General features: G+C 47.4%; 1 protein-coding gene across 1 annotated transcript in view; it reads left to right on the top strand.

Annotated features, from left to right (window-relative positions):
• Positions 1-17,736, top strand: part of Nrde2 (NRDE-2, necessary for RNA interference, domain containing) — a 33,953-nt gene that overhangs the window by 11,881 nt on the left and 4,336 nt on the right. The window contains exons 4-11 of the mRNA XM_060388038.1: positions 932-1,072; positions 5,371-5,821; positions 7,309-7,714; positions 9,415-9,548; positions 11,249-11,369; positions 13,496-13,671; positions 15,417-15,803; positions 16,662-17,584. Of these exons, the coding sequence (XP_060244021.1) occupies positions 932-1,072; positions 5,371-5,821; positions 7,309-7,714; positions 9,415-9,548; positions 11,249-11,369; positions 13,496-13,671; positions 15,417-15,803; positions 16,662-17,584 (2,739 nt within the window). The remainder of the gene's footprint in view (positions 1-931; positions 1,073-5,370; positions 5,822-7,308; positions 7,715-9,414; positions 9,549-11,248; positions 11,370-13,495; positions 13,672-15,416; positions 15,804-16,661; positions 17,585-17,736) is intronic.

The raw sequence follows: 17,736 nt of genomic DNA, 5'->3' as shown, positions 1-17,736 counted from the left end.
CAGCACACTCCAGGGTCTTGTCACCTTAGGCCATGTGGGTGTGTCCTTTGCCTAGTGCTCTAAAGTGTCTTAGAGAAGAAATATTTTTTCCATAAAACCTTGTTTTGGAAATGTATTTGTAATCGTAGTTGTGGTTTGCATGAGAATGACCTCCACAGGCTTATGTCAGAATACTTGGTCCCTAGATGGTGAAACTGTTTGGGAAGGATTAGAAGGTGTGGCTGTGTTGGGTATGTCACTGGGGGTGGTGGGGTTAGCCTTTGAGTTTCAGAAGCCCATGCCAGGCCCAGTTAGCTTTCTCTCTGCCTCGTGGTTGGGTCACGATGCGACTTTTCAGCTGCTGCCCCAAGGCTGTGCTCCTCCCCATGATGCTCATGGACTCTCACCCTCTAGAACTGTAAGCCTTCAGTAGATTCTTTCTTCTCTAAGTTGTCTTGGCGTCTCTTCATAACAATAGAAAAGTAACTAAGACAATAGTTATAGACACTTAAATATTTTTATATGTTTGTTTGCTTGTTTATTTCTCAGGACTTCCTGCATAGGACACTGAGCTGGATCTCCTTTTTTTGTATTTTCAGGTTTAAGACACTGTCTTACAAAATTGCTGAGGCAGGTCTGAGTTTATGAGCCTCCTGAGTAACAGGACTATGACCTGTTCTGCCAGGCCTGGCTGAAATGAAATATTTAAAAGAAATGTCTGTGCCCTTCAGGTGTTCTTTTCTTTGTAAAGTGTTATTTCTTCTCGCAGGTTTTACTTCATTTTTAAGCCTTTTCTATATGGGAAGGGCTCTTCTCTTCATTGCTTGTGTAGTTATGTGTACCTGGGTGTGTTTGATAGCAGGAGGGGTTTGACAGAGCTTACGTATTTCTGAGGGTGTCAGATGTTTCCGAAGTAGTTTTAAAGTTCTTCTCCTTTTCTTGTGTCTGATAGTCAAGGAAGTGATGCTGCTGCTGGACATCGCTCCATTTGGCTGGAAGACATCCAGACTCCGACGGACATCTTCAGGACAGACAAGAAACCAGATCCTGCCAACTGGGAGTATAAATCTCTGTACCGAGGGGACATAGCAAGGTAGCCCTGGTTTCCCCTCTCTCTCTCTATTAGAAGTAACATTTTTCTCCTTTGAATTCTCTCAGCACTGTCTGTCTTTCTCTTATGGCTTCTGTTGGGTTTTGCCTACTGTTGAGTTTTAGAGGTACTTCTATATTCTAAAGTAAACCCTTTAGCTGGAAGTTAGTTATTCCTGGTCCATAGCTTGGCACCTGGCTGAATGGGTGTTCAGTGAATGTTTGTTTAGGAATGAATCTAAAAATATACCTTATAATAATCAACTGTGGTAGCATATCCAGGAACTATTTGGTCAGATCTACATGCCATTTGAAAAAGAGCATTTGTATATATTCAGCCCCACACATATGCCACTTAAAAAATGACATTTGGTAATTTTGTCGAATTATTTCTAGCAGACACCAGCAGAGAGTCATAAAAGTAGGGGTTGGCGTTTGCTTCAATAATGAATTAGAACTCTTCTCTGTAATCTATCAAAAATATTTGGAAAAAGTGTGTGGGGTGGTGCAGTCCTTTAATCCCTGCTGCTTGTGAGGGAGAGGCATGATTGTCAGCCTGAGGGGAGCCTAGCAACTTGGGGAGAGTCTGGTCTCAAAACAACAAAGCAGAATTTGTTTACAGGTTCCCCGAAAACAGGTAGGACTCGGTAGGGAGCTTGCGACATAAAGGGCAAAGGCGTGGTCCCTTCTGTCAGTTCCCAGGTCTCGAAGATCGAAGGCATTAACTGTTCAGTTTAACCTCTGAGACCGTGGAGCTCAGTTTTTGATTTGTTTGTTTGTTTGTTTGTTTGGTGTCTGTTTGAGCTCCGCCTACCTCCTAGGCTGGCTTCACACTCACTGTGTAGCCTAGGCTGGGTAAATTTCAGCTTCCAGGGTGTGACTGTACCTTCTGCTTCACTCATCCAGGGGACCTGTCCTTAAATAAACGGTCCCAGCCTCGTGGAAATGTGTTTGTGTTTACTTCTTTTTCCTATATGGGCCCCCTCCCATTTATTTTGTTTGATGTGAGCTGAATTCATTTAAATTAAGTGCACCTCTAACATCATTTGTTGAATTCCTAAGTGTGTATAGGTTCCTACTTCTGGAATCAAATGGAGCCAGTAGGTGATTTGATAAGGTTCTAATAGGAAAAGCATTTTTATTAGGGGAATGTTGCCTTAATTATATCATACGCTCTACCCAACTCAAGATTCTTCGTTTTTTTTAAAGATTTATTTATTATTTATACAGTATTCTGCCTGCATATGTGCCTAAACATCAGAAGAGGGCACCAGATCTCATTATAGATGGGTTGTAAGCTACCATGTGGTTTCTGGGAATTGAACTCAGGACCTTTGGAAGAAAAGCCAGTGCTTTTAACCTCCGAGCCATCTCTCCAGCCCTCATCTCAAGATTCTTGAACAAGTGATAAATGAGCGTTGAGCGTATTCCACTGTTGAGCGTTATGAAAGTAGTTAAATTGTGCCTCCTCCCTACAGTGGAATAGTTTGAAGGCAATGGAAACTGTATTCCTGGGGCTGGTGGATGGCTCAGCAGGTAAAGGTGTTGCCGTCAAGTCAGAGCCCCATAACCCCCATGGTGGAAGGAGAGAACTGCCTCCACAATCTGTCCTCTGATTTCCATGTGTGCACTGGGGCATGCATACACCCCTCCCTAATGTAACTAGGGGTTGGAGAGATGGCTCAGCAGTTAAGAGCCCTGACTACTCTGTTTTTCTAGAGGTCCTGAGTTCAGTTTCCAGCACCCGCATGCTGGCTCATGATCATCTCTAATGGGGTCCTGTCCTCTTTCCTGGTGTGCAGATATACATGCAGACAAAACTCATATACATACAACATTTTAATAAATAATGGTAATTAAAATATATTCTTTAAGAATAATTGTGTAGAGAAGTGCTTAAAAGCAGTGGGGAGGGCTCAGAGCTATATGATAGCTAGTAAAAGGACATGTACATTTAGCTGTATTGAGGAGCTATCTGTGAGTGGCAGGGCTGTCTTCCTTCACATATTCCTTTACTTTGCTATGGCAAATGCCCTTGTTATTTTTATTTTGCCTCCATGTGTGTCTGTGCACCGTGTGTGGGCAGTGCCCATGGAGGCCAGAAGAAGGCGTCAGATCCTCTGGGACTGGAGTTACAGATGGTTGCGAGCTGCCTTGTGGGTGGTGGGAATCAAATTCAGGTCCTCAGGAAGAGCAACCAACACTCTTAACCACTGAGCCATCTCTCCAGCCCCCCCGAAATTCATTTGTCCTGTGGAATTGAAGAATCTGTCCCTGCAAGGCTCTATCATGCCTGCTTATACTCATGATATTCTTTATTTCCTTATTACTCTCCCACTTCACAGCCTCATCATGGCTGCATATAGCCATGATCTTATAGCTCTTCTAATAAAGCTGCTCTGCATGTGATTCCATGATAGTTCTTCCTTTCTGCAAACCTTTTCTTCTGTGTATTATAACATTAGGTTTCTTAGTCTACTCACATTAATGCTCAAGATTCGCTAGCACAGTGTTCAGACCCTGGCAGGATTTAGGAGAACTTCTGTGTTTGGGAAAGTATTTCCCTGAATTAGGATTCACTGCATTAGAACAGTGATGGAGGGATCAGACAAGCAGAGAAGGCAGCTGTTGTCAGTGGAGAAAACAAGGAAGTGGGAGAGTCCAGGCTTGCCAGGCTGAATTGGAGGTAGAGCTTTCTTGGAGCTGACAAGGTGGAGGCATCTCTCCCTACCCTTTTCTTTTCAGTTAGCGTTATATGATGCAGAATTGCAAATATATAGCAGAGGTTGAAAGAATTTTATACTCGATGAACTCCTCAGCATTGTGCCTCTGGTAACCCCTTGTGCTTGCGTCCTTATCCATCTGTCCATCAACCCATCTGATACATTTCAAAATGAGACGCAGACAATACACGGCCCCCTAATGTGCATATTGGTAACTAGAACTCAGTATTTTTTTCTTTTAGAGTTTTTCTCTTGGTTTAAATTTTACATGTAATTAGTCTTTAGTCTTGCACATTGATGAATACCTGCACCTATGTAACCATGCCCTCTTTGACACCCATACGCTTCTCAATGCTCCTCTCCAGGTCGCCCACGCTGCATGGGTCCTAGCAGCATGGTTCTCATACTCTGTTAGACTTGTCTGCCTGGAGTGTTGTAAGAGGAATCACACAGCAGGCCCTCTCCTGTGCCCTGCTTTTTTACTCAGTGTGGTGTTTCTGAAATTCAGCATGTGGCATTTGTCAGAAGTTTGTCTCATGTATTATTCCATTTTATGGCTCAACTGGAGTTTGTTATGAATTCTTCGGTTGATGGCCACCCGGACTCTTTCCAGTCTTTGGCTGCTGAGAAGATTTGAGCACAAGCCTTTAGGTAGACATGTGGTTTGTTTTCTCTTGGGTAAATACCCCGGAGTAGAGTTGCCAGGTTGCAAGGTATGCCTGTGTTTAGATTTTTACAGTGCCACCTTTCCCCAAAGTGGCTTTGCCTCACTTTCCATTCCCCCAGCAACAGATGAGAATTGTGCTTACGGCATTTGGTGCTGTCAGTCTTGGAGGCTTAAGTTACCTGGGGTGTGTGGTAGGCCCCAGCCTGGTTTTATTTTGGCATTTCCTGGAGGGCTAGTGATACTGGGTACTTCATGAGCTTTTTGGTTGTGTCTCTTTGTGTGAGATGTTGGTTCGCACCTCTTGCGCTGTTTTTAGTTGGGTCACTTGCCAACAGCTGTACACAGTTTTGGTCAGTCTCTGCCTGTCAGTGCCTGCATGTTCTGTAAAAGCATTTCAGAACCCTCAAACCTCTTTTATCTTTAGAGTAGAAAATAGCCAAACAGTCTCCTTTGGCACGCTTAATTTCAGGATTAAAAAAAGACCCAATGCTGCCTTCTGAAACAGCAGGGTATAGTACAGCAAGGGAAGGGGGCCGTTGGCCTGACAGACAGTTGCTCTGGGTTTCTGGTGTCGGGACACTCATTTAAGAGTGGTGTGAAAGGGGATGCTACTCTTTTCCTTGCCTGTCACCTAAGGCCCTGATAAGCAGATGACAAACTGTGTGTGACACAGTGACAGACCCTTACAAAGCTTCAGAGAAACACATGGCAGTAAGATGAGAAGGCACAGCCTCAGACCCGAAGAGGTGTCACCAGAGGGTTGGAGGAGAAGGAGAAGTCAAACCAGCAGAGCAGAGCTGATGGCTGAACTCCTGGGGTTCTCAGTCAGTGCGAGGTGAAAGTGGGAAGTCTCAGGATGTTCACTTGCACACAAGAAGCACCCATCTTGTCTCTGTTTCTTTTTTTAATCAGGTACAAGAGGAAGGGGGACTCCTGCCTGGGCATCAATCCAAAGAAACAGTGTATATCTTGGGAAGGGGCTTCTTCAGCAAAGAAGCAGCCACACAAGCACCCGGAGCGCTATTTTGCCAAGAAGAATGTGGTGTTAATGCGCACCGAGGGAATCGCCGTGTGCAGTGACCCCGAGCCTCCCTCTTCCCAGCCAGTCATGTTCATCCCAGTGAAGGACTCTGAGGACGTGGCTACTCCTGTTAAAACGTGGCTGAATCCTCTGGGGATTTATGATCAGTCTACCACTCAGTGGTTACAAGGACAGGGTCCAGCAGAGCAAGAATCAAAGCAGCCAGACTCACAACAGGACAGGGAGAGTGCGGCTCTTAAGGCCAGAGTGGAGGAGTTTAACAGAAGGGTTCGGGAGAATCCCCGGGATACTCAGCTGTGGATGGCGTTTGTGGCTTTCCAGGTAAGTGTCACTGTCCTGCTTCTCTTACTGTGAAATGGCATTTCTGATTAGGAGCTGACCAACTTACTCTGTAGCAGTTTTCTGTCTGCCCGTCCATCTATCCATTCATGCATTCATCCATGTCTTGGTGCTTGGGATTGAAACCAGGATCTCTTCTAAGCTCTCCTCCTAAGCTCTTTTTTTGAGCCAAGGTCTAAGTTGCCCAGGCTAGCCTTGAACTTGCCATCCTTCAGTAGTTGCCTCCACAGTAGTTGGGATAACAGGTGTGCACCACCACACTTGATCCTGTTCTGTAGCACGTTTTGAACTGCTCTGAATAAGCCTGGGCCTGGCTTTTTGGTAGTTGTAGCCTTCGACCTGCTCTTCCTCTGGGGAGGAAGCCCAAGCATCTGAGGGATAAACATGACACAGAGTAGGAATGCTATGTGTTATCTGGGAGTGGAGTGAAACTTGAATAGAATGTTTCTTTTTCTTTTTTTTTTTCTTTTTTTTGGTAGGGGCTGGAGTATGGGGGTGTGGCTGGAGGGGTGGGGTGATGAGGGGTAGAGGTGGGTTATTGTAGGGTTGGTGCTGGGGTGAAACCTAGGGCCTCACGTGCTAGACAAACACTCTTATCACTGATTGGGAGCTCGGCCCAGGAATGCAGTAAGAATAGCAGTGCCGGTTAGGACAAGGCACCCCTAAGTGCAGAGTACACAGGCAGAGGGCTCAGAACCATGAAAGGACAGGGCTGCTCAGGGTCGGCACCTTGGAGGAGTGCTCCTGCCTCAGCATGCACAACTTTGGCTTTGTCATTCATTTCATTTCGGGTAGTTAGTAGATTGTGGCTGTTTTATTGGTCACGTTGGTTCTGCCCTGTTACTGAACACTGTGTGCTAGTTATTGCTGCATGAAACCACGTTGAATGACACAGAGGCCAAACAGATTGCTCAGTGGTTAAGAGCACTTGCTGCATGATCACAGGGACCAGAATTCAGATCCAAGTACCAGCATAACAAGCAAGAGTCCTGTCTATACCTGTGACCCTGCTGTGTGGTCACAGGTGTGGCTGTGGGCTGTGTGTCTGCAGAGGACTGAATTGCTGGAGAGATCCTGCCTCAGGAGTAAGGCAGAGGCGTGGTAGAGGAGGACACCTTCCTCCCTCTTCTGGTCAACAATTGTACACAGGCACACGTACCTACACACAACATAGGAACACATATGCCCAAACAAATAATAATAAATAAGTCTTAAAAACCCAGAACGACAAGAGCAGACAGTTCTGCCTGGAGAAATAAAGATAGTTTGCAGGAAGTGCTGCAGGCTCCCCAGGAACTGTGTATTTATTAAAACAAGTTATCGTAAGTAGCAGTTTATCAACAAAGTCTTAGCAGTAGCTCCATTTCGAAAGCTGGAAACCCACTGGGAGTTAAGCGAGCTGAGCAGGGAGTAACTGAGGAGCACAAGTGTATAGTTGATGTTAGTAAACTGTTGCTCTTGCCTTTGAGGACGAGGTCATGAGGGGTCCTGGCCTCTATGCCCTTGAGGAAGGCGAGCAGGAGAAGCACAGGAAGTCCCTGAAGCTCCTCCTGGAGAAGAAGCTGGCCGTGCTGGAGCGGGCCATCGAGAGCAACCCAAGCAGTGTGGACCTGAAGCTCGCCAAGCTGCAGCTGTGCGCCGAGTTCTGGGAGCCCAGTGCGCTGGCCAAGGAGTGGCAGAAGCTCCTCTTCCTGCACCCCAACAACACGGGCCTGTGGCAGCACTACCTCTCCTTTTGCCAGAGTCAGTTTGGCACCTTCTCCGTGTCCAAACTCCACAGTCTGTACGGCAAGTGCTTGAGCACCTTGTCTGCCGTTAAGGACGGCAGCATGTTATCCCACCCTGTGTTGCCAGGCACCGAGGAGGCCATGTTTGGTAAGGAGTTAAACACAAAGTGGTTGTGTGGGAGGGTTTGGTGTTTGTTTGGCTTTCAGCTTATTTTAGAAAGGTCTAAATTGTCAGAGCAGGCGTTTTTACTTCAACTGTTACCACTCTGGCTAATTTTGACAGATTCCGGTCCAGCTCACAGGGTGGGTGGGTAACTTGTTAGAACTTGCAGAGTTGGAAGATAGCTGGACATCTTTCCCACTTATTCACCAAGTAAACATGTTCCTGTCTTAACTGCGTTGGATGCCAGTGGTAGCGAGGTACATGAGATGGTGTACTTACTACACACGTGTAAGTGACTGGAATTCAGTGCTGTTAATGTTTTGGTGTGTCAGCCAAGGATCAGAGCCTAAATCTACAGCAGGCAGCCTCTCATGGGGTAGATAGTGTCACTCCTGAGCTTGGGCCTGGATCTCTTCTTTATTGTGACAGTGTGCAGATCCTGATCTGTGACAGTGTGCACATTTCTGAGCCTGTCTGAGCCTGTTTCCTTATCAGGAACGTTAGGAAAACACTTGCTTTACAAGGCCATTGAGAACAAGAAGTAAGATAACGTATGACGGGCCTGTATATGACGAGCATTTATTTCATTAAAATCCCTGTTATTAAGACTCAGTTATCATAACATCTGGAGACACAGCTGCATTGCCCCAGAAATAATAAACATTTCCCTCAGTGACACAAGAGTCTTTTATTTGGGGCTGGAAGGTACAGTTCTGTGCATACGTGTCACCCTAGGTTTAACCCCTAACACTAAGATTAAAGTAAGTGAGATGGAGTTTCCTTTAAAAAGCGTCTCCTTAGCTATTATTTACGATATGCTTATGTAGTGTAATGCTATTTAGTAAATGGAATTATATCACCATTAGGATGAAGTGAACGTTCAAAGGTGGGGCTGTGCTCTGGCTGTTCACTCATGGCTGAATCTAGGGTGGAAGAATGGTGAATGATGCCATCTAGTGACACGCTGAGTTCAGCTTTTTGCCTTCTGACAAAAATGGATGCCATCCCTTTCCTGCTATTTTTCTTGTAATAGTGAGCTTTGAGTATTGGATAGCTAACATTCAGGCCTACCTTTTGCCTTATTTTAGAAACTATATATGCTTTTATTGTTAATATTTGTGTTCTGTGTAGTGTCATACAAAAAATAGAATATCTACACTTTGATTATAGTACTGTTACAAGGCCTTGTATTTGTTTATTAAGAAAAAATTAAGCTGGGTATAGTGGTATACACCATCAATCCCAGTATCAGGGAGGCAGAGGCAGGAGGGTCTCTGAGTTTGGGACCAGTATGACCTTTGGAGTGAGTTCCAGGACAGCAAGGGCTACACAGAGAAACTGTGTCTCAAAAAAAAAAAAAAAAAAAAAAAAAAAAAAATTAAGGTTTACTTTTACTTGTGTGTATGTATATGTGTCGGTGTGTGTCTGCACACATCTCCTGGAGGCACAGTTCTATAGAGGTGGTTGCACATCATCTGAGTATGATAGGAACCGAAGTCAGGTCCTCTGGAAGAGCAGCAAGTGCTCTTAACTGTCGAACCATCTCTCCAGCCTGTTAGTCATTTTCAGTCAGGATGCTGAAAGTAGAGCAGTGACTTGTAGGTGTTAAGTTGCGTGTTGACAAGTTACATTTTCTCCCTGTGTGGTGTCAACAAAGACCTCTCCCCTTGTACTCCTGTTTGCAGCACTCTTTCTTCAGCAGTGCCACTTTCTCCGGCAGGCTGGCCACTCAGAGAAGGTCATCTCTTTGTTCCAGGCCATGGTTGACTTCACCTTCTTCAAGCCTGACAGCGTGAAAGAGCTGCCTACTAAAGTACAGGTATGGCACGCTCTGTCTCTCGTGGAAGTATTCCAGTGACCAGTGAGGATCCTTCCACGGCCGCAGTGGGATGTGCTGGCTAGAGGGGGATCCCCTTCTTCCCAGATACGAAGCCCACCGAGAGGCTTGCTTCCCTCCTTACCGCCCTGTTTAATGCAGCCTGTCTCCACAGTGCTCATGCCATTTTGATCCACATGCCACTCAGACTGACTTGTCTGGATTGTGTGGATACCTCTCCACTGCCCAAAGTCTCTAAATGAACTGTCTCTAAATGAAGTTACACGTGGGCATTTTGTCAGCAGCCCTCATCAAGAAGGGCTTCATCTTCTGGTGACAGGAGACATTTCCAGTGTTCACTCCATGTGGTAGCGTGACACAGTGTAAGAGCTGATGCAGCTGTGAAAACAACTACTGCCCTTTGTCCACTGAAGAAAACTCAGTTTTCCGCTTTGTGAAAGGGTCTGGGGGAAGATGGAGCGAACATTTGAATTCATGGTGAGCCCTCAGAGGAATTTTTGAGAAGTTAAGGTCTCATACAAAGACCCTTTTTATCATGATGCTGCCTTTAGACAAAGAGGGATTAAAGAACCACACCTATTAATGCCGGGGCAGCTACTTTTTAGTTAGCCTTTAGACAGAGCAGTTTTAAATGTGCGGTAATGCTTTAAGTCTATGCTGTGCTTCAGAAGTGACTCTGGTGCTGTGGTGAGGATTTGAATCCTCCTGTCCTCACCCCTCTGCTGAAACTCTTGATTTGTGATGAGAACACTTTCTCATGGGAACAGCACTGTTCACAACGGTGATGTTCAGGGACCTTGCTGTGCTGGGTTAGATCCCTAATCCATGGTATTAAATCTCAGCAGCACAGTTCCCAAACATCTGCACGCCAGCTCGGTTAGAGCTACCTATTGATCAGTGTTCCACATTTCCCGTCTAGCTGAGAGATACCATCACCGTAGAAGCTTAGGACAAAACAGGTGGAGGCTGCTCTACACTGCTGTTTCAGTATAATAAAAAAAACTGGTTATAAACATATGTCTTACTCTTTAAAAAAAAAAATCAGCCTTTGCTTGAGTGCCCTTTTTATTTATTTTTAGCTGTATTAGGGATTGAACCCAGTCCTTTACACTTGGTAGGCACTGAGTTTGTTTGCTTTATATGGGTGTTTCAAAAGCTGATCTTTAGTCTTTGCAGCCCATTTCCTGAGGGTGACTGACGCTCATTTGCTGTCCAAGGCTAGTGCCAGCATCCTCACCCTGCCCGGTGAACCTTAGAGGGATTGTTCCCCTCAAGATATGTTCTGAGACTGTCAGCCTGTGATATGCTTTGAAGAAATCTGCTTGTCCTCCAAAGGTTCCTTCAGAAAGTTAGGGTGGATTATTGGCTGTGTAAAGTCTGGATGCTAGTTGATAACAAGACCAGTAACACGGTCCATTCCCTCTCCGTACTATAGTCATTCTGTTCCTGGGGCGACTGCCTGCCGGTGTACCAAGGCGTGGTGGAGTAATGGGGCCCATCGTGGAGGCTGCCTGCCAAAGTGATTTCTTTTTCTGTTTAGCTGTGCATATCTTGAACTGACTTTAAACATTGGCTGTATGATATTTATGCTCCTGGACGACCACCTGAGCTTATTTGATCCTGGGACTCAGGAGTTTTTCTCGTTGGGTTGACCTAACTTCTGTTCTTTAAACCCTGACCAGGTGGAATTCTTTGAGCCATTCTGGGACAGCGGAGAGCCCCGTGTTGGGGAGAAGGGAGCCCGAGGCTGGCGGGCGTGGATGCACCAGCAGGAGCGTGGGGGCTGGGTGCTTGTCAACCCAGGTAAGCGCTTCCAGGAAGTAGGGCCCTGCCTTCTCTTCTGGGCTCAGTTTCCCCCCTTCATGGTCGTTTCTCTGTAGAAGCTACTTAACTGAGGCAGCTTAAGAGCACGGCACAGGTCTCTGAACGTGAGAAGGACTTAACCGGACACTGGTCTGTCGAAGCACTCAGCCCTCATTCCCAGCATGCAGCACTAAGTTTTGGGTTTTGTGCCACTGTTTGTTTAGCCACATCCATCCTTTCCCATAGCTACTGAACACTTGGGTCTGTTCTGATAACTGTTGTAAACGGCATCATTTGTGTGTGCATGAGATATGTGTGTAGGTATGTATGCCGAGGCATGGGATTGTGTGCAGTCCTCTGCTGCTTCCCGCCTTGTTTCAAGAGTCCAAGTTTGCCACTGAATCTAGAGTACCCCACTTTGTCTAGACTTGTTGGCCAGCAAGCCCCAGGATCCGCCTGTCTCCTCCTGTCTTCCCTACCCCACGGATGGGGCTACGGACGCACACTTCCATACCCGGGTGCTGGCGAGCTGCACCCAGCGAGTACTTCACCCACTGACCTGTCTCCCCGGCTGCTGTTCAACTTTAAAAAAATGAGTTGCAAAATAAAATACAAAATTTACTGTGGTGACCGTTCTTAAGAACAGTTCAGGGGCGCCAGGTGCATGTACACAGTGCGTGGCCATTTCTGGCAGCCATCTCTAAACTCTCCATCTTCCCAGCTGAACTCGTCTGTGATCGCCATCCCTTCCTCCGAGTCCTCTCCTCTCCTGGTGACCGCAGTTGTACGGTGCGTGTCGGTTGATGACTTTAGGAGCCTCCTGGAAGAGGAGTCACATCCCTGTCCCTGTGTAGCTTCCTTCTTCCACTTCCCGAAGTGCCGTTGGGAGTCGTGCGCTGTAGCATGCGCCAGAATTCCCTTTCACTTTAAGTCTGTGTGTACTCCCCTGTGTGTACATGTTTTGCCTATCCGATTCTTCCTTGGATGGATGCTTGGCTGCTGCATCTTTGGCGGTTGTTTGTGGCGCTGCTGTGAGCATGGGTGTGCCATGACTGAGTCCACCTTCAATTCTTTAAGATACACATTTAGAAGTAGAATTGCCCAGTCATGTGACAGTTTAATAACTCTTGGAGCTGCCATCTTTTACAGCTGCTAACACCATTTTATGCTGCGAGGGCCAGGCCCGGTGTCTCCACATCCTCAGCGTCACTTGTTTCCTCTGCAGTGTCTAGGTGACTGTATTTTTAGCTCCAGTCCCTGAGACACACCTGCTGCTGCCCGTGCCAGTCCTTTGCTTGCTACACTGAGCGCTAGTCTGTGGTGTAGGGAAGCCACCGTCTGCTCTGCCCCTAAGAAATCAGGGCCTGGTTTGGGCTGTGACGGGCAGAGCTGCCCTGAGCACAGTTGGCACAGACTGTTTGCTTGCTTGTGTGCGTGTGTGTGTCCCTCAGTCTTCATCTCTCTGCAGTTGCGGTGGGGCCTGCTGGTGTTGTACGAGCCGCGTCCTGGATGTGGTCACTCCATTTTTCTATGCCTTGAAAATACCGAGCTTTGCCAGCAGCTGAGACTTCTTCAATACTGCATATTCAGACCTAGGACACGTAGCGCAATGCATTGTCGGACACCCTAAATGAACAGTTTTTAAATCAAGCTATAGTGATAAGTCATAATTATAAGGCAAGGCTACTGAAAGTCAGATGGGCTAACCAGCACAGTTATTAAGTTCCATTTATTAAAAAAGTGTTGTTCAAAATAATTACCTCTAGCTGTCTGTTCTTAAACTGCATTAGAATTAAATGAAATTAAGAACTCAGTGAGTCACATGTAGGTGGGGGCAGCGTTAGCACAGAGAGTGTGTTTATCATCCCAGGAAGTTCTTTTGGGCAGTGTATTCTAGAATTCTATTCCTTTTCTTTTCGTTTTTGTGAAAGCATTAAAAAAAAAAATTATCTGCTTGTTTTTCCTGGGACTCTCCCTGCTTCACGAGAGTCCTTGAGCCAGGGAGACAGCCCAGTTGATCTGTCTTTGTGTGCGCGTGCCGACATGGAGCTTGGGTGGACAGTTGAGGGCAGTGAAGGTGGGCTTCCTCTCTGCTCCAGTCAAGTCCGTGTCTCATTCTTACCTAGATGAGGATGAGGAGGAGCCAGAAGAGGACGACCAGGAGATAAAAGACAAGACTCTGCCTAGGTGGCAGATCTGGCTTGCTGTCGAACGTTCCCGAGACCAAAGGCACTGGCGTCCCTGGCGCCCTGATAAGACCAAGAAGCAAACAGAGGAAGACTGTGAGGACCCCGAGAGACAGGCATGTACCCTTCACTACAGCGCATGGTAGCCAGAAGAAGGCATCAAGTATCCTCATCTCTTATTCTCCACCTATTCCTTTGAGGCAGGGTCTCTCTCTGAACCTAAGGCTTTCGAATTTCTAGGTTAGGCTGGAAGCCAGCAAACCCCAGTGATCATTTTGCCTCCACCCTCCTTGGATCTGGGGTTGCAAGGCTCCTGTCTTGCTAAGTAGATCCTGGGAGATCTCAACTCTCGGTCTCATGGTTTTGAACCACTGAGCCATCTCTCTAGCCCCCAGCATCTGCTTTATCTTGATATACAGAGAAGAAGCTGGTGTTGATACTTCATTTACGTCCTTAAATGATTTGGTACCCACTGCTCTGTTGAGTAGTGAGCATCTCTGGAGATTTTAAAATAAAGATGTGTATTTTGTTTGTTTATCTTTTGTTTGTTTTATTGTGTTGAGACTGTAGTCCAAGCTGGTCTTGAACTCATGATCTGCCTGCCTGTAGTCTCCTGAGTGCTGTGATTACAGCTGTGGCTGCTATTTTGATGCCTGGAATTGATCCAGTTTTACAAGATACCAGCTCATTGTTTGGCTTGTGATGTGAAGTGTGTGGAGATCAGGAGATTTTTCTTAGTGGTTGAGGCTCCTGTGACCATGCCTACCAAGTGAGGTGCTTTGAGGGGGTGGATTGCCTCTTGCTCACTGCTTGTCACCTGTGCCTACATGCAGTCCTATGGCTAGTGGAGGCTGAGGGGCCGTCTGATACAAGAGCATGAAGGCTTGAGTGCTGGCAGCATTTGAGGTGGTGGTGCAAGGAGTGGCCAGAGTAGAGTTAGGGTGGATCAGAAGAAGCAGCAACCTTCAGTGAGACCTCAGCAGGCCCTTGTGGCAGCAGGGAGCCGGGAGGGCTGGGGCCCTTTTGCTGGCTGGCTGGAGGATCATTGTGCTGGTGTTTGAGGATTTTATGAGTTCACAGTTGAGCTGATTTCTGGAGCAGACTGTCTGGACAACTTCCTGTCATTTTGCATTTTCTCTAACTGAAGCTGAAGGGAGAAAAGCTATCTGATTAATTAATGGTTCAGTTTGTCGAACCTGAGCAGTGTGGCTTTCCTGTGCTTATGCCTGATTTCCTCCACCAAGAGGCGAAGAAACCAGTCAGTGTGAAAGCACCTTGAGGCAGGAAAGTGTCCTTGGCTGTGCATTTTAACGTGATGGTGTGAAGCTGTCTGTGAACATTTACGGCTAGCGTCAGGCTCTTACCTGTGCTTTACACAGTCCGTTCCTTCTGTTGTCTCCTTACCCTGGGCTTGTTTATCTGTTTAGTTTTGAGTGGGTTTCATTTTTGAAGCAACTTTGTAGAAAGAAATAGCAAGTCTCCCACCCTAAAATCGAAGGTCTCTGTAGCTGTTGTCTGCGTAGCTTCGAAGTTGTCTGCTTTCTGAAGTCAGCATGGGCCTATGTCTTCTGTGAGTTCATTAGGTTGCTATGGAAGCTGTTGGCTTTAGCCTGTTGGTCCTTCCCTTTTTCCCAGTGTTCCCTGTGTGTGTACAAGTGCTAATGGCACCTCTAGGCTTCAGCTGGCTGTTCCTGCAGCCCACGTTGCTTGGGAGGCCTCCTGACTGTTTTGTAGAAAACCTACCTACTGTATTTAAACTGACTTCACTTTGACTCGCATTGAGTTAGTGCCGTCTGTGTGAAGAGCTGCGAAACCTGTGGCAGCCTCCAGTCTCACTGGCTGCACCTTGTCTCGCTTGCAGGTGCTTTTTGATGACATTGGGCAATCTCTCATCAGACTTGCCAGCCCGGGTCTTCAGTTCCAGCTCATCGAGGCCTTTCTGCAGTTCTTGGGTGTGCCTTCTGGCTTCCTTCCGCCAGCCTCCTGCCTCTACCTGGCCATGGACGAGAGCAGCATCTTCGATAGTGAACTTTCTGATGAGAGGCCCTTGACTTACTTCAACCCTTCATTTTCGGGCATTAGCTGTGTTGGCTACATGGAACAGTTGGGCTGTCCTCGCTGGACCAAAGGCCACAACCGAGAGGGCGAGGAGTTTGTCCGCAACGTCTTCCACCTCGTGCTGCCTTTGTTCTCAGGCAAGCAAAAGTCCCAGCTCTGCCTCTCCTGGTTACGGTACGAGATTGCCAAGGTAACTGCAGCTGTCCCCTCCCTTACAGGGGACCGAAGAGCCCCTAGGGCACCTGTGTGTCATCACCACAAACCTTCCTCCTTCGGGCACTCTTGCAGTCAGCTCAGAGGTGGAGAGACAGCAGGCAGGCAGGAGACAGTCCCGTGTTTGGTGTCTGGGATTATCCAGGCACTTAGTGCTAAGAGCCAGCATCTGCCTAAGCAGGGCTAGAGGATCTAAGGCTTCTTAGGGTAAAATAAGCCACTTACCCTGTGCTCTATAGCTGTTGGCTCAGGGGAGTCCCAGCTACCGCTCTGCCCTCTGCTGGCCATTATTAGTACTGACTTCTTTTGGATAATGGATTCCCAATTCATTTCTTAAAAACTTTATATTTCATACACGAATATAGTGTGTTTAGATCATATCTACAGTTTCCCCTCCAACTCTCCCCAGAATTCCGTGCCCCCACTTCATGTCTTCTCACATGAATGACAATAGTGTCTTTGGAAAGTGTCATTGACCAAGTGATTGAGTCATGAGAAATGTAGAAGAGAGATGTGGGGGGGTTACAGTGCGTTTCATCACATCCCACCCTCAGTGAGCCCTTGCCTTTGGACAAAAGGAAAATGTGGCCCATCTGTTTGGAGTCCAGCAAGCAGAGAGGCTCAGGCTGTTAGTTGGGAATTTGAGTGAAAAACTGGTTATGTTCATGCTGGCACCTGTGGCCATGGTAAACCCCGATTTCATTGCCAGCTCAGGGAGCTGGTGTTAGTCAGATTTGATAGAGAAAGTGTGGGCACTACTGCCTTGCCCCTCAGCCTGACAGGACAAAGGGAGTGTTTGGGGGACTCAAGAGTTTTTCTTTTCTTTTTGCTATAGGTCATTTGGTGTTTACACGCTAAAAAGAAGCGATTAAAGTCTCAGGGAAAGAGCTGCAAAAAACTAGCCAAGAATCTCCTTAAGGAGCCAGAAAACCGAAACAACTTCTGCCTGTGGAAGCAGTATGCACACCTGGAATGGCTGCTCGGCAACATAGAGGATGCCAGGAAAGTGTTCGATACGGCACTCAGCATGGCAGGCAGCAGCGAGCTGAAGGACCGCGAGCTGTGTGAGCTCAGTCTGCTCTACGCCGAGCTGGAGCTGGAACTGTCACCCGACTCGCGAGGAGCCACCCCAGGCAGGGCAGTCCATGTCTTAACACGACTGACGGAGAGCAGTCCCTACAGGCCCTACGCTGGGCAGGTCTCGGCCACTCAGGTTCTGAAAGCGCGAAAGGCCTACGAGCATGCCCTGCAGGATTGCCTGGGACAGAGCTGTGCCTCCACTCCAGCTACTGCAGAGTCCCTGGACTGCCTGGGTAGCTTGGTCAGATGCTTCATGCTCTTCCAGTACTTGACCGTAGGGATCGATGCAGCTGTACAGATTTATGGACAGGTGTTTGCCAAGCTGAAGGGCTCTGTCCTGGACTGCCGTGGGCCAGAGGACAGCGCTGGCTCCCGGAGCTTGACCAGCGTGCTCGAGGCTGTCGCCCTGATGCACACAAGCCTGCTGCGGTTCCACACGAGCGTTAGCGTGCACCCTCTGGCTCCTCTCCGGGAGACGCTCTCAGAGGCTTTGAAGCTGTATCCGGGCAACCAGGTTCTTTGGAGGGCGTACGTCCAGATTCAGAATAAGTCCCACAGTGCTAACAAGACCAGAAGATTCTTCGACACCGTCACCAGGTCTGCCAAACACTTGGAGCCTTGGCTGTTTGCGATCAAAGCCGAGAAGATGAGGAAACGGCTGGTGGAATCTGTTCAGAGGTAATTACTAGCGGTCTCATGCACGGGCTTTACGGGATGGTTGCCGTGTTCCCAGCCAGGTCTCAGGCATATAGAAATGGACATGGCACAGGCCCTGCCACATCTGTGACTGCTCTGGGTGTGCCCAACAGCAGACTGGAAAATGAGTAAGA

Source organism: Meriones unguiculatus, chromosome 7 (assembly GCF_030254825.1).
Source record: "Meriones unguiculatus strain TT.TT164.6M chromosome 7, Bangor_MerUng_6.1, whole genome shotgun sequence".
NCBI classification, from domain to species: domain Eukaryota; kingdom Metazoa; phylum Chordata; class Mammalia; order Rodentia; family Muridae; genus Meriones; species Meriones unguiculatus.
Note: the sequence above shows the minus strand (reverse complement) of the source record. Positions and strands in the feature narration are given on the sequence as shown.